At 37.0% G+C, this 13768-nt stretch overlaps 1 protein-coding gene across 3 annotated transcripts in view; it reads left to right on the top strand.

The window, feature by feature from the left end:
- The window catches only part of LOC150090263 (mitochondrial sodium/calcium exchanger protein-like), an 86668-nt gene extending 83774 nt beyond the window's left edge, over nucleotides 1-2894 (top strand). For 2 of the 3 annotated variants that reach the window (XM_090369038.1, XM_090369039.1), the window contains exons 14-16: nucleotides 265-345; nucleotides 2159-2232; nucleotides 2596-2893. In XM_090369038.1, the coding sequence (XP_090225164.1) occupies nucleotides 265-345; nucleotides 2159-2232; nucleotides 2596-2775 (335 nt within the window). In that variant the 3' untranslated portion in view covers nucleotides 2776-2893. Of the gene's footprint in view, nucleotides 1-264; nucleotides 346-2158; nucleotides 2233-2595 lie in introns of all 3 variants that reach the window. The other variant, XM_090369037.1, reaches the window with a different exon arrangement.
- Nucleotides 2895-13768: the final 10874 nt, after the last annotated feature.

Below are 13768 nucleotides of genomic sequence, written 5' to 3'. Positions count from 1 at the left end.
AAGCTGGGAGTGCCTTATAGTTATGGCATCTCGCTGTTTAGGACCAGAGAGCAGTTATCCTAGGATGTTATAACTCTTGCTCGACCTTAACTTACCTTCGAGGCACACCTTTACGTCTTCCGATGTTCTTGGAATAACTGAGAAATTACCATTATTGACAGTAAATTAATTACCTCAGCTTGAGACTGTCTAACATAAGTCTGCCAACAGCTTTCGAAGAAATTTATTTAGCAATTGAATACTTAATTTTTTTTTTTTTTTCAGACTTTCTATCTAACCTGGCTGTAGCAAGAAAGGGATTTCCGAGAATGGGCATTGCCGCATGTTTTGGAGCTCCATTTTTAAGTATCCTTTGACTGTGTTCATTGAGATTAAATTAAACTTTGACTATGTTCATTGAGATTAAATTAAGATTTAGATTTAATTCTAAATTAAATTAGGATTCAGATTAATCGAGATTTCCATTAAATCAAGATTAACTCAGGTTAAATTAGGATTCAAATTAAATCATAATTCAGATTAAATCGGGATTTAAATCAGAATTCAGATTAAATCGGGATTTAAATCAGAATTCAGACTAAATCGGGATTTAAATCAGAATTCAGATTAAACTGAGATTTAGATTAAATCAAAATTAACCAGAATTCGGATTAAATCATGATTAAATCAAAATTCATATTAAATCGAGATTAAATCAGGTTTCAGATTTAATCAACATTAATTCAGAATTCAGATTCCATCAAATGTAATTCAATGAGAATTCAAATTTAGAATTAATCAAATTAAATCATTCAGATTAAATAAAGATTAAATCAGAATTCAGATTAAATCGGAATTCAGATTAAATAAAGATTAAAACGGAATTCAGATTAAATAAAGATTAAATCAGAATTCAGATTAAATAAAGATTAAATCAGAATTCATATTACAACAAATATGATTCCATCCGAATTCATATTACAACAAATATGATTCCATCGGAATTCAATTTAGAATTAATCAGAATCCAGATTTAATTTAAATTTATATTAAATCAATGTTTGGATTTGTTCATTTAGATTAAATAAAAGTTTATCTGCGTGTTAAAACCGGCGTTGATTCCCAGTATAAAAATATAATGGACATCGTGTAAGAGTAAAGTCATCGATTGAAGTCGTCACTTTGCTATCGGTTTCCTTCACGCGTGACCTATCGCTTACTGCTACAGAAACTTCATTAATGGAGTCTTACCTCTTTCCCTTGATGATTTGACAATCCGTCGCGAAGCAAATATTAATTGGATTCTACTAACGTAAATTGAACGAATCCCAGAGTTGACAGCACAGGGCTTTGCTGATTAAATATATCGAAGCTAAAAGCAAGGAGAAATAATTTGCAATGTTCGGCATCTAATTAATATCACGATACCGTCAAAGGGATTCAGATAAAATATAGTGGCGTTCATCGAGTCATACAGAGCAACGATCCCATTACTCATTAGTATAATGGTAACTTTACTTCGCATTTATTATCACTGCACGATTGCTTCTGTGAATTCATAAATTTCTAATGTGCTCATACACCATCAGACAGTTTATAAGGAACGATATTCTCCCAAAAAAAAGCCACATTCGGCAGTTGCTTATGATACGTGATGATTTTGGAGATACAGTGATAATGGAGACCAGGATTTTATTTCTTGTCTATAAGTCAATGATTAATAGATTATCTAACGATCTATTGACAATGTACAGTATACGATTCTTCATGCTTGAGAAAAATATTGCAGACTCATCGGCTATGGCACAATTTTTACCAAGCACATCTCATTGGGGACTTTTGTGGCTCTAGTAATGGTTACTTCTAGCAAATAATGCGCTGTACCATTAAGATAACGCTGTTTAGAAGTGGATTTGAATTTTTCCTGCTCACGCAGGGAATCGGAAGGCATTCGAGGGGTCATCAAGAGAGTGGACCTACTTTTGTCCACTTCCCGGGAGCTGATGGATGCGTGCCAGTCTGTACGACTGGTGATATTATCATCATTTCGTGGTGATGTTCTGTCAACATTTTGAGGTAATACACAAAACTAAAGTAATGTTCTTTATAACTTGTTCACTGATTATATATTATAAGACTGTAGCTTACGCATTTTCGACTGTTCCTTAATGGTGGGTAGCTTTACTGCTCGGAGTTGGTGTCCCATGTATGATTCAACTAATGGGGGAGATCGATGGAGGACCTGGAATGACGGTGAGATATGTCTTAATGTTTTCCATTTCAAACCATGCAGCTTTGACTGACAGAAAACCTAATATAATTGTGATTCGTGTTTGTATGAATATTATGTTTCTCAATAAAAATAATACTGAAAATCTGCAGATCAGTGATTCTTAAACTTTTAACTGTGACCTCGTTAAGAAAGGTAGCTGTGGGGAAAAAAAGCCAGTTGCATATGCAAATCCACATCAAACTTCATATCTGGGTGTCGCGGAACACTGTTTGAGAAACACTGCTGCATAACATCATAAAGACTTCGAGTTAACATTGAAGTTTGTTTAACTGAATTGGAGTAACCGGACACATAACTAATTTTAACCTTGATTTGTTTTTCAGCTTCAGTATTCAACACTGGTTACCATCCTGTTTACCACTTTAGCTGTAAGTTTGTCGTCTTCATTGATTACCATGACAGTACTTCGCTTTCGCGTGAAACGAGTTTATGGAGGTTACCTAATTGGACTCTATGTGATTTTCCTGGTGATCGCTGTTATTGTCGAATCTGGGGTCATCTGAGCGTTCTGTTTTCCCATCTGTCCTCTTTTCTCCACTGATGGAAAATAATATTTGTAGACCAAATCTTTTATGCAAATTTATTTTGAAACTATATCGGATTGGTATTGGGAGTTAAATTTGAATCTTTTATAAATAGTAGCGATTTATATAAACAATAAAACGAGCATTCTTTCTCTACAAAAAAAATAAAAGTATTTTAACAAAATTAAATTCTGAAATAATTGATTTCGTTGTCAGACTTTGGATTAAATTTCAAAGAAATATTAAAAGCTTATGTTTATACTATTTCTTCAAAGATTCATAAAAATACAAAATATTGTATAAATCATTATAAAATAGTTCTTGAGACACACGTTTGTAAATGAAATTTAATTGGTATTTATGAAATGAATAAAATGGTGGGATTCAAAATGGATGTATTTTGATAAATAATGCAAAGGCAAGATTTTGTTTTGATGTTCCTTTGAAATCATTAAATGTTTTTGAAATCATATTGTTATTAAATCTTAATGTAAAAATTCTGATTAATGTAAACATTCAGTTTGGAAAAAAAAAAAAAAAAAGAGTGAAATATATCCTCTATGTTTTGTCCTAAACTTTTGGAGATGACTCATTTTTGGGTTTTTTCGAAAAAAAAAGAAGAGGACTTCCTTCAACATGGGAAACAGCAAATAAGCGATTGATCTCTTATTCAGTGAAAATGGATTATTCAGTTTTTTGTACAGAATGTATATATTTATTATCTCACAATTTTTATTTTGTTTTTATTTTCAAAGATCTGGTTTTTACATTTTTCTGCCAGATTGTTATAATAAAATAAAGCATTTTATTTAAAAAAAACGTACGAGTAAACAGGACTACATTTTATTGTTCATTCTAGGATAAAAGCACTTTGAAATCATTCCACTTTCATTAGTTTAAATAACAAGAGCTAGATTTGCTCTACTTCACATTATTTCCTCTTCGGCTGCTACTGCACGCGTCATTTAGCGGAATTATACGGCAGACGACAGAAAAGATCGGCGTTTGTTCAACTCCATTCCGAGATGTGGTGGATTTGTTCGTAAAAACAAAAGTTTTTAGATAAGAAAGAGCATTTTTAACCTTTGAAATTGGTTTCTTACGAACAAAGTTTGAAATCAAACTACCACAGCTAAAGGATATTTAGTAAAGCAGAAAATTCAGTAAGCCATATAAAAAATTATTTCAAATGTATATGGAGACAAAAGAAAAACAACTAGAAATTGTTTTCAACTTTTTCCCCCTCTCTTTCAACTTTAATCTGACTTAAAAGGATAATATATTATCTTTATTCGCTGAAAAAGATAAGATAAGATAAAACTTGCATAAGATAAAAGTCCATCTTATGTATATGTATTAAACAACTTGGAGGAGTTTATATTTATAATTATTGCAATAAATTCGGTAAACTTTACAATCCAGAAGTCTTTAAAATCCGAAAATATTAATAAAGTAATCTGGCACTCAACCTGATCAATGGCTCAAGCAAGCGCTGTATGACTAGCGACATAATTTTAATTTGCAAGAGCAGTTCGAGTTAAGCTACGAAGTTTGGTGAATAAGGGACTGTACTAAAAAGAAAAATTCAAAGTTATAATATTACTATGTGGCCCCAGAGGAATCATTGGATAATTGCAGGACTATCTGTTTTTGCGGCCAGCAGGATTTAAATTGAACTTGTCTTTGCAACGAGTTGCCCTGGTACTGCACCCGATCAAGCAGATGGCCTTGCCAAAAGGTTAATTAGCCATTTGTTAATAAATAAGACTGCTACGACAAACTGTTTCACCACGAAAGGGCCCTTATCAGATAGCAGGTGGTCTATTGTGACAAAACAAAGTACACTGCTCGACAAAATTAACAGACCAAAATGTTTTTCGTGAATATTTGATATAATAGATATAGTGGCATGCAAATTCTGAGTATCCAAAAGAAATCGATCTACCACCTTACACAGCCGCACATCATGCAAATTATTTATGCATATAAAAACAGTGGTTGCAACCACATTACTTCATTCCCGTTTTTTGGCTAGCTCCACGTCTCCAGCTATTCAGGATGGCAAGTCATCGTCGTTTAGCTGATTCTTTGAGATGGCGAGCCGTTGGACGAGTTGAAGCCGGGCAGTCGCAGGCGGAGGTGGAACGTTGGCTTAAATGTGTCATGCAGTGTCGTCTCGGCACAACGGAAGCAGTTTCAAGAGACAGGAACCATTACAAGAAGAGCTGACCAAGGTCGCCCGAGGACTACGTCAACCGGAACAGACCGCTATCTGGCTCGAACAGCCAGACGTAACCCTACGATGTTCTGTCATGAACTGTCTTTTGAGGTTGGTGCGGCCACAGGTGAAAACATTTGCAACCGCACTGCACTGTATTCAGAAGGCTCAAACCAAGAGAACTTTACGCAAGGAAGTCAGTGATTTGTATCCCATTAACCCGAAACCATCGCAGAGCTCGTTGATACTGGTGCCGTGAACATGTGACTCGGAGCCCTGATAGATAGGTTACAGTTCTGTTCTCTGATGAGTCCCGTTTTAGCCTACAGATTCTAAAGGTTATTTCATCTGGAGACAACGAGGAATGCAGTACCATACCTCCAACATCAGAAAAACACTTACGATGGAGGCAGTGTTTTCGTGTGGGGGGAACAATGATTAACAGTCGGATCCCTCGATGTTTTTGATAGGGTACTATAACTGTGCAGAGATACCGAGAATAGATCCTTGAACCCTTTGTGTAACTTTTCAGGAGTGTAGTTGGCCAAGATTTTCTTTTCATGTACAACGATGCCATTGCTCAAGTCGAGGGTTTAGTGTCGAACAACGTTAACTACAAAATTGCTTTTTTTTAATTTTTTTTGAGATGATTAGTTTTACTTTATACAAATAAAAATGCATATCATGTTATAGAACGGTATCTCTCTAGTACTTTACAAGTTAGCTTGTGCTGTAAGTACATTTCCGGTAAACCAAGAAAATGTCAAATTGCTTTTTCTTGATTAATTACAAAACTTTTAACTAAAAACTGCTAAATGCTTTTATAGTTAACGTTGACACTAAACCCTCGAAGTAGTGGAAGAATATCTTGAAACTGAAAATATCCAACAACCGCCGTGGCCAGCACGATCATCAGACTTAAATCGGATGGAACATGGGTGGAACGCCCTTGGGCGTCCCATTGCACGCCGACAGGCAACTCCTCGCTTTCTTGGTGAGCTAAGGTCTGGAAAAATGCGATTTTTTGTCACAGACTGTTTTGCTGTTGGAGGGGATCATATGCCGTACTAATGTCATGTGACCATATTTTCGCGCATCTTGTATCGACTTTTGTAATATGACCTTTTTAGTAATTCTTATACAATCCCTATGTCTCTTATACCTGTCCGAAGTTTCTCCATTCCTTCTTATTTCATCGTTATTCTTTGGTACACCACCATGGCAAATTTTGTTACATTTCATCGCAAGCCGCACGAGTTACACCATGTTTCTACGTGTTCTCTGAATTTTTTCGTACAGTGTAGTTGTAAAGAAATTGTTGATGTGAGCTGTCATTAGGTTGAGAAATGATAGTTTGAAAGTTGTAATATAGCTAACTCTATCTTTTTAGCCAGAGTGTTGCGAATGGAGACCGCTTGCTATCTGATGAGGGATCATTAGAAAGCAGTGTCTTATGTTTTAAGCAAATGGCCAATTAACTTTTTGGTAAGGCACTCTGAAAGTAGTGAATGCCAATGCAGCTCATTGCAAAGGCAAGTTTATTCTGTTGAAAGAATTAAGCCACTGCATTATCATTGCAATATTATTCCTTTGAGACCGTTGTAGTTTAAATCCTTGCAAAACAAATGAAAGAACATGATGTCCTGCGTACATCTTATATCTCTGAGACAATGTAGCTTTAGCAATAAAAAAAAAAAAAATCTGTCATATTAAGGCCACCCGAAAACAAACTCATCTCTCCATTTGTAATATATCGGTAAATTGCGTGTTTTGTGGATGAAAAACTTAAGTTTTCGGTGGATAAACCTTGCCATATATGCCTAGACAGAGTAATTCAACCATGGAGTGAAAAAAAAAAAAAAAAAAAACCATCTCTAAAATTCTTCTAGCCTTTAATGGGGTACGAACCTGGGTCTTTATCATCCGATCGTGGGAGGGCGGATGTTATAATTACTGTGCCACCAAGCAGACTGCTTCAGCAAATAGCATAACTTTAAATTTCTCTCTTTTAGTGGTAGTTTTCTTATTTAGTAAACTTCGTACTTAGCTCGAACTGCTCTTGCAAATTAAGTTATGTGGCTGGTCATACAGCGCTTGTGTGAGCTGATGATCAAGTTGATGACACTTTAGAAAACAGCTGAGAGCAAATCGAGATTGAAAATTCCCCTTGAGGATACAGCTGGAAAAATCTATACTTGGTTAAATTATTTAAATCTACGGCTAATCTCCTCCATAAACAACGACATACTGACGCTCACAAATAATGACTTGAATTGTACACAACCAAAGCTTTTCCCTCCTCTCCTCTCTCCTCCTCTACAATGAATTACACAGTTGTTCAGTTGCATCACCAAAGTAGGGAGAAAACAGCAGGCGGCTCAAGATTACTCGCTTGACTTCTCGCTCTGTACTATCGCTATGAGGGCCTAGTAAATGACCTTGACAGTTTCTGTGTTTTATTTGCACAATATTACCGTAGAATTTCTATATTTAACAAATTAAACTGGTACACGTTAACAATGTTCGTTTTATTGTACAAATTTTTATTTGTATTTTTCGTTATAAACATGCAATCACTTGACTTATTTACAACGAACACCTGCTGGCTGAATCAGGCTGTACTGACGGATGTGTAAATAAAATTATGTTAATAATAGCAATCTTGTTAATCGGTTGTTGGCTTTTTTACAGAACATTGCTCCCTTTTAGTAGGTGCACGATCAAAGTCAACCAGATAGCGGTTTTATGCGAAGGATAAGAAAGATCACCAAACTAATGGGGGGAAAAAGACACAACAAATCTGTTGGAGAAGTCAGACAGTAAAACATTCCATGTCACGTTCGATACTCTTATATTGAGTTAGTGCAAAAATTCGTCCATCTTATGGTAAACTGAGTTTATCTTGACATCTTAATTTCAATGTTCTATCAACTAAATTATTAAAAAAAATTATAAAAGGAACTAAGAAAGGTGACAATCCAGCCAAGGTAAAATCATTTTGAAATCATTCTGTCTTCATTAGTTTTAAATAACAGCCCGATTTTCAAAAGAGGACAGTCATTAACCTCACTGCCCTCTTTTTTGGGAGCACCACCCCGGGTGTGAGAATAATATTCCATGCAGGGCGGATTTGTAATTTGTAGTCAGAAGCTATTTAAGAAGGAAAAGTTACGCTGAGAACGAAAACGAAAAACCAGTTTTTGCCATGAATATAGTTTTTAGTTAAATTAGCAACATTTGAATTAGAAATTAAATCATCCCTGACTATTAAAGTTTGCAATAATTTATAATTATTATACCTAAAACAAGCGATTGTAAAATACAATAGAACGAACGATAAAAATACTATAAATACATAAGTAATGGATACCGCAACATGCTTAAAAATCAATGTACCGTTTGAACGAAATAGAATCATTTGCACAGTAATGACATGCTAATGAAATTCAGTAATTATGCTAATGTAATTTCTTCTCAAGATGAAAGCTAAATGATAAATTGATTCATGAAGAGAGTTTCAAAAATATGTTCATTTATTATTTATATCTCATCCTATTTTATTATTCAGTTGTTCAGGTATCCGTCCATTAAATATGACTACGCGCATGATTTCTTAGATAAGAAATTATCTTTTATACTTCTAGCTCATCATAGATGGCGCCACCGATATATCAACAATATTTTCATCTTTAGGCTTAATCGGTGCTCTTAAAAAGAGCAGGATAGCGATAAGCCTGTGAGCGAAATTGAATGGAATATTTACAGCCGCATATGTTATAAAAATGTCTACCTATAAAAAGCAAGTCTGATACATTGCATTAGAAAATTACATTACAGTGACCTGTCAAGTTTGATTTATGTGTTACTGAGATACCGAAAACAACGCAAGCGAGGTTCATGTGCAACGAATTTCCAAAAACTTGCTGTTCGGAGTGAGCAAAGTAATTATGCAAAGTTATTAAAAAGAGGAAAGTGGATGTTGAATACCTTAGGCACAGGAGTAGCTAAGGCTGTCACTGTTGATTTATAAACCTCAAAAATGGACACAAAGAAGCGCAATGCGAGTCACGTGGCACGAGTTTAGAGAAAGCAGCAGCAGACGAGCATCGCGTGCTGAAGATAAAGCAAAAGACAATTTCAACTTAAACGTTTCATTCCAAATGCTCACAACGGGGGCGCTGCGATTTTAAAGAAAAAAGAAAAGAAAGAATAAATCGTTTCTTAAAAACCAAAAAGGAAGACATCGTATCACACAATTATAAATGTTGTAAAACTGTGTGCACGAATAAAATATTGCGTGCGTCAGTAGACGCGTTCACGCGAATTTAACTTCAGTAAAAAAAATAATAAAGTAATAATTTAATAAACGCAGTTTTCGTTATAATGGTTTAAAGTCGTGTTTTTAACAAGCTGCTTTTTTTTTTTTTTTTTTTTTAATGTGGTGTTATATATGGCTGGTTGGATTCCGGGAGTTTTGTACTGAATATAGGAATATCGATAACTGTGGGAATGCGCAGCTTTTCCCATAAGGTTTAGCCATCTTATCAGTCACTCGTGGCACACGACATAAATAATGAGATGAAGTATCTTTATGGTCTCCTGAGAGCTTCACTCCACATTTCCAGATGCCGGAACATGGTCTGTTAGTTGTAGGGAGAGATAAGAAAGCAAAGATAGAACAAGAGGGATTGAGAATTCCTTTGAGAGCAACAAAATATAGATTACTCAAATAGAATACGACGGTTGATGTCCTATGACCGCTGTTCAAGGCGCTTTATAAGATCGGTCCGGATTTGAACAAGAATTGTTATACTTGATATGAAATAAAGAAGTCGCTGGGGACTTGACGTATTACACAATAAATTAACACTTTATGAAGAGCGGAAATAACCTCATTTATCCATTAATGTTGAAATAGAAAATAAATTCGATACAGGACTCTTTTTCGTTTCTTTTTTTTCAGGCGCACCCGCAACGTATCGCACCGTATATACCGAAAGGACAGAATCCGTGGGATACCTTGTTCCTGGGCAACACGATGCTGTCACCCCTCTCGCTAGTAGACAAACCTACCACTTGGCATGTATATAGGTACACCTGCATCATTGCATTCACGTAGAACGGTAATTCGATGTCAGTATGGATAAACTTGAGTTAACTGACTTTGAAAGATTGATAGTGGGTGCCCGACGCATGGGTCACTCTATCGCGGAAGCAGTACAGAAATTGCATTATTCCTGTTCGACAGTATCAAGAGTGCATCAGGAATACGCCATTTCTGGAATAACATCTCATCGTGGATGAGATGTTATCTCCGCTGTGGGCGGAGAAAGGTGGTGGATGAACGTGGCCGTCGAATCTGTCTCGCATTGTTTCAGCTAACCTAAGAGTGACAGTGGCACAAATCACCTTCGACTTCAACGAGGGAGGTGCCAGAAATGTCTCCATAAGGTGATCATTAGCCGCAATAGGTTATGGGAGTTTCCGACCAACCAGAGTCCAATTGCTAACACCACGACACAGGACTGTACGCCTCAACTGGGCAACAGGACATCGACACTGAACCTTGGATGATTGGAGACTGGTGTGCTGCTCCGATGAATCCGGTTTCCATTTATTTTGAGGGGACGGGAGGGTGCGTATCTGGCGGAAACTGCACGAAACAAGGAACTGTTCAGGCAGGTGGACGGTCGGTAATGATCTGTGGTGTGTTCAACTGACACACGTTGGGACCTCTGCTACGTCTAGACGCATCTCTAAACGGTCCAGGTTACGTGTCCATCCTTGCAGACCATCTGCATTCCTTCATGGTCTTCCTGCACCTACAAGGCAATGGACTCTCCAAGCAGGACAATGCGCCTTCCCATGACTAGAACATGGTTCAAAGAGCATTCCGCAGATTTTACCACCATGGAATGGCCTCCCCGTTCACCGTACGTGAACCCTGTGGGGCAACTTTAGGATGCTGTTGAAAGGTCCGTTCGAACTTTGGATCCTTCACCAGGAATGCGACGGAATTATGGACAGCGTTGCAGAAAGCGTGGATGGAAATACTTGTGGAACGCTTTCGTGAACTAATGGACTCAATGTCTCGCTGTGTGACTGCCCTTATCCGGGCGAAAGGTGTGCCTACCCATTACTAAGTAGGTATCCCATGATTTCTGTCCACTCAGTGTATATGCAATAAAAAACAGATCAAATATGCATTAAAATATATTAAAATATTTTTTAATATATTGTATCGTAGAATTGTATTGTATTGTATTTTATTGTATTATAGTGCTAAAATTTTTATATTTATTAAATTAGAACCCCAATTTTCTTTGTATTCAACCAGTTAAAAGTAAAAACCGTTTTGATATGGTTTTTTTTTTAATTTTTCCTTTCAAACTCACACCTGGAATAATTTACAGATTAATATATTTCTTAAAGTGGTCCATTTTCTGGGATGTATTTAAAAATGTGAACTTTTGAGGCCTCTACTTGAAATGGAAATTCATTTCTCTTCCCATTTGCGAAACCCTGAGTTCTCTGAAACATTACTGTATTTTCTTTTTATTTTTTTTCCTATGCCTCCAGGCTCGATTGAAATTTGCAATTCAACTTTTTCCATCTCTTCAATTGCGCTGCTCAAATAAAGTCTCCAAGTTTCAAGTTCGGCTATACAACTAGGTAAGATGAAATGGTTTGGATGAACAATAAATGTTTTCTAGCCAAAGCATCGGAAAACATTGCCTTACCACTACCAACTATTCAATGCGTACTGTCCAAGGAATGAACAAAATTCTTTTATAGAGTCAAAATTTACCAAAAACGATGCCGCTTGTAACCATGTTCCCCATCTTGCGAGAACATGATCAACTGGGAGAGGAAGAGTAGGCAGCATATTTCTGTTGAGTTTCTAATCTCTAAGGCGCTTTTGACAAAATCTTTTTTTATATTAGAAATAAGTTCGTTAATTTCACCAATATTCTCCCGAATTGCCTCTGCCAACCTATGTAAGCCATGGACTATGCAAATACAATGGATCAGATTTGAACAGATTCGTCTGGAATATTTTTATTTATACAATATTTTTTTTCAAAAATTGCTCGAAGACTCGATCGTTGAACTTATTGAAATTGATATTGCTGCTTACCAGGCTGAGACACAAAATCCTTTGAAAAATCACTTTTCTCTTCTTTTGGATTACTTGGCTTGGTTAAAAGTGATTACTCTGGAAATTGTTTCTTCCATAACGTGCTTTGCTTGGCCATAATGTGCTTTGCTGTTTTAATATATTGGTCGATCTGGATTTTTCCTTGGGTGGAACGTTCTTTTCGCAAACAACACAGAACGCAATAATGCCATCCTTAGTAAAATGTTTTCTGTGACTGGCAATTCATGATTCCATACGAAGTTTTGCAACAGTTTTAATTTCTGGCATGCTTAACGAAAACATTTCGTTTGGTAGTTGATAGCATGAGAACGAATAGCAAAATAGCATTGAAACTTTTCCAACGCCGGTTTGAGAAACTTTCTCAAGCTCTGCGAAATGTCATCCCACGCTAATTTAATTGCAGTACTGTGACTTGTTAAGTAGTTTCGAGATCAGCATTTGAAAAAATGATCAAGTTAATGAAACGGGATTTGGTTAATAGCTAAATAAACTATCTTCAGATTCACGTGGTTACAAGAGTGGTCATAATTATACAGGGTGTCTCAAAAATATTGTTACAAACGTTTAGGGGAGGTAGGTAACATCTAAAGGAATGTGAATCGCATAGGAACCCATAACCGACTTGTCACGGGAAAGTAGTAGTAGAGGCACAAGAAGCAGAAATGACACAAGACAGTAATTAGTGGCAAACGTTTATTTGACATAATATTAACAATGGAGTACGAGATGGATGCATTTCATGATGTTACAACAGATGCTCGAAGGTTCCACCATGAGACGCGATGCATGCGTGACACTGACGCAGCATGGATTGGCGGACACGGTCGAACACACCTGGAGTTTCTTTGACAGTAGCAGCAGCGCAGACGAGTAGATCCATTTCCGTCTCCACAGGCGATTCATACACGATAGATTTGAGGGGCCCCCCACAGAAAGAAATCAAGGCTCGATAAATCAGGTGAGTGTGGGGGCCAGGCCACGCAACGAGTCCACCACGGCCAATCCATCGACGCCCAAAACGCCTGTTCAAATGGTCACGAACACCTTCCATAATGGGCAGGCGCCCCGTCACGTTGAAACCAAATGTTGCGTCTCACATTTGATGGAACATCATCAAGTAACCCTGGTAGAACTTGTTCAAGAAAGATCCGATATTCAGCGGAGTTCATGCGGGATGGTAACAGGTATGGGCCAACTAAGCAATCACCGACCATACCTGCCCACACATTTATTGGAAAGAGATGTTGTGCCGCATGGGGGCGCACGATGTGTGGGTTGTCGTGAGCTCACACATGAGCATTGTGCTGATTGAATAAGCCTTCCCGAGTGAAATAAGCCTCATCCGTGAACAAAACATAGGCTGGAAAATTCAAGTCTTGAAAACTTTCTTGGCGAAACCTCTGCGCAAAAGCCACACGTTTAGGATGATCTTGGGGGAGCAGTAACTGAACCCTTTGGAGATGAAAGGGGTGTAAGGAATCGTCGTGCCAGACACGCTGTGCACTGCAACGAGACACGCCTAAGGCAGAGGCAACGGCACGTGTGCTGATAGTAGGATTATTCTGGACGGCATCTAACACACTTTCTTCAATGGC

The sequence above is a fragment of the Mastigoproctus giganteus genome, chromosome 2 (assembly GCF_048544385.1).
Source record: "Mastigoproctus giganteus isolate SK-2022 chromosome 2, ASM4854438v1, whole genome shotgun sequence".
Lineage (NCBI taxonomy): Eukaryota > Metazoa > Arthropoda > Arachnida > Uropygi > Thelyphonidae > Mastigoproctus > Mastigoproctus giganteus.
Note: the sequence above shows the minus strand (reverse complement) of the source record. Positions and strands in the feature narration are given on the sequence as shown.